The sequence below is a fragment of the Coenobita brevimanus genome, chromosome 77, assembly GCF_032717465.1.
Source record: "Coenobita brevimanus isolate Jiangsu-jjx chromosome 77, ASM3271746v2, whole genome shotgun sequence".
Lineage (NCBI taxonomy): Eukaryota > Metazoa > Arthropoda > Malacostraca > Decapoda > Coenobitidae > Coenobita > Coenobita brevimanus.
This window is the reverse complement of record NC_137030.1, coordinates 809,404-811,759: the sequence shown is the minus strand read 5'-3', so window position 1 is coordinate 811,759 and position 2,356 is coordinate 809,404. Positions and strand designations below refer to the sequence as shown.

At 38.9% G+C, this 2,356-nt stretch overlaps 1 protein-coding gene across 1 annotated transcript in view; it reads left to right on the top strand.

The window, feature by feature from the left end:
* Nucleotides 1-2,070: 2,070 nt before the first annotated feature.
* Nucleotides 2,071-2,356, top strand: part of LOC145408366 (homeobox protein OTX2-like) — a 6,265-nt gene continuing 5,979 nt past the window's right edge. The window contains exon 1 of the mRNA XM_080279093.1: nucleotides 2,071-2,197. Within this exon, the coding sequence (XP_080135219.1) occupies nucleotides 2,071-2,197 (127 nt within the window). The remainder of the gene's footprint in view (nucleotides 2,198-2,356) is intronic.

Here is a 2,356-nt window from a genome sequence, read left to right as displayed (position 1 = left end):
TCATTTTTTATTTATTTTTTTATTTTTGATTTTGGATTTTTTTGAGTCTGGAAAATATTGGTTGTCCTTTTTTTCTCCATTATGATTTTTTGAGCAGGGTAGTGAAATGGCGGGGGACAGGGCGACGTGGAGGTGATTTGTTTGTGGCCACCCCGTACGGGATTAAGGCGTCTGGCAATATAGATAGATAGATAGATGGATTTTTTTGAGTCGAAGTATATATGGTTCGTTTTTTTTTTTGATTTTTGAATTATTTTTTTTTACTCGAAATAATTATGGATCTATTTTTTTTTAAAGAGTCGAAATATATATGTTTCTTTTTTTTTGGGGGGGTCTCATTATGGATTTTTGGGGGGTTCTGTATTTTTTTTTGGGGGGGGGGTAATTTTGGAGTTCGTTTTTTATTATAGTTATTTTTTTTATTTTTTTTTGGTTCTATATCTTTTTTTGGACAATTTTTTTATGATGCATATTTTTTTGGATTTATTTTGATGGATTTATTTTTGGATTTTGATGGATTTATTTTTGGATTTTAATGGATTTATTTTTTTGGATTTTTTATGGATTTAATTTTGGATTTTAATGGATTTATTTTTGGATTTTAGGGAAATTTTGTTAATGGTTTTTAGGATTAGCATTTTTTTTTAGGACTGTCGCCTCTATGGAAATAATAATAATAATAATAATAGTAATAATAGTAATAATAATGATGATAATAATAATAATAATGATAATAATAATAATAATAGAAATAGTAGTAGTGGTAGTAACAGTAGTACATGTAATGGCAGTACTAAGGGAAGCTGTACAGTACTACCTTTAAGGGCTTCTGGTCTCTCTCTCTCTCTCTCTCTCTCTCTCTCTCTCTCTCTCTCTCTCTCTCTCTCTCTCTCATAGTTTTCAAGGTTTTCGTAAGAGAGAGAAAGAGAAAGAGAGAGAGGGAGAGAGAGAGAGAGAAAGCCACAAGTGAGTCACACGATACATAAGTCTATCACACCTCAGTTCAATGGCCTATCTATCTGTTTATCTATCTATCTATCCATCTGTCTGTGTACCTATTTTGTCTATCTGTCTATCTAGTCATCCACCTAAACATCTATCAATCTGTCTGTCTATCTATCTGTCTGTCTGTCTGTCTATCTGTCTGTCTCCCCTTTCTTCCATTTTTCTCTTCATTCTTCTTTTCTTTATTTTATCTTTCCCTCCCTCCCTCCCTCCTTCCTTCCTTCCTTCCTTCCTTCCTTCCTCCCTTCCTCCTCCCCTCCACAGTGATTGCTTCCCAGGTAATGTGATAGGGAGGGAGGGAGGGAGAGAAGGAGGGAGGGAGGAAGGAAGGAAGCCCCTGATTTGATTGTAGTTTGATAGCTGTGATGTAGGAGGGGAGGGAGGGAGGGAGAGAGAGAGAGACAGAGAAGTGAAGGAGGAAAGATAGCTACCAACATTACCAACCACACCTACCAACATTACCACCACAACTACCAACATTACCAGACACAACTACCAACATTCCCACCACCACTACCACCATCGTGACAACTACCAACATTTCACTACCACAACTACCAACATCCAAACTTCAGCAGTTCTCTTGATGTATGAATAATGGTGGTAGTTGTGTGTGTGTGTGTGTGTGTGTGTGTGTGTGTGTGTGTGTGTGTGTGTGTGCGTGCCCGATTGGATGAGAAGGAAATGATTTGATAAGGCATTAATTCGTTTATTATTATTATTATTATTATTATTATTATTATTATTATTATTATTATTATTGTACTTCAGTTACTGTTACCTCTACTTGCACTACTACTACTACTACTACTACTACTACTACTACTACTACAAGCTCATTATGTCACTTCATCAACAACAATTACAATCAGTTCATATATCTATCTACCTGCCTATCTATCTGTCTACCTGTCTGTCTGTCTATCATTTATCTACCAATCCATCCATCAGTTTATCTATCCACATATTTATCTATTCCCCCCCCCCCCACAGCCGGGAGCGGAGACCCCCAACAGGCTGGCTTACCACGGGAGTTTTAGTGGTCAGGGGGGGCTTGGGGGGGGCATGGCTTACCTCAAGAGCCCCCCCTACCCCATGACCCTCTCCATGACCCACCACTCCCCCATGGACCACACCGTACACCCATCCGTGCCCTATCCACCAGGTAAGCACTCAGTAATTAATCAGGTGAGTGGATGGTTACCTCTTGACTCACTTCTAACCCGTGGACCACACCGTACACCCATCCATGCCCTATCCACCAGGTAAGCATTCAGTAACTAATCAGGTGAGTGGATGGTTACCTCTTGACTCACTTCTAACCCATGGACCACACCGTACACCCATCCAT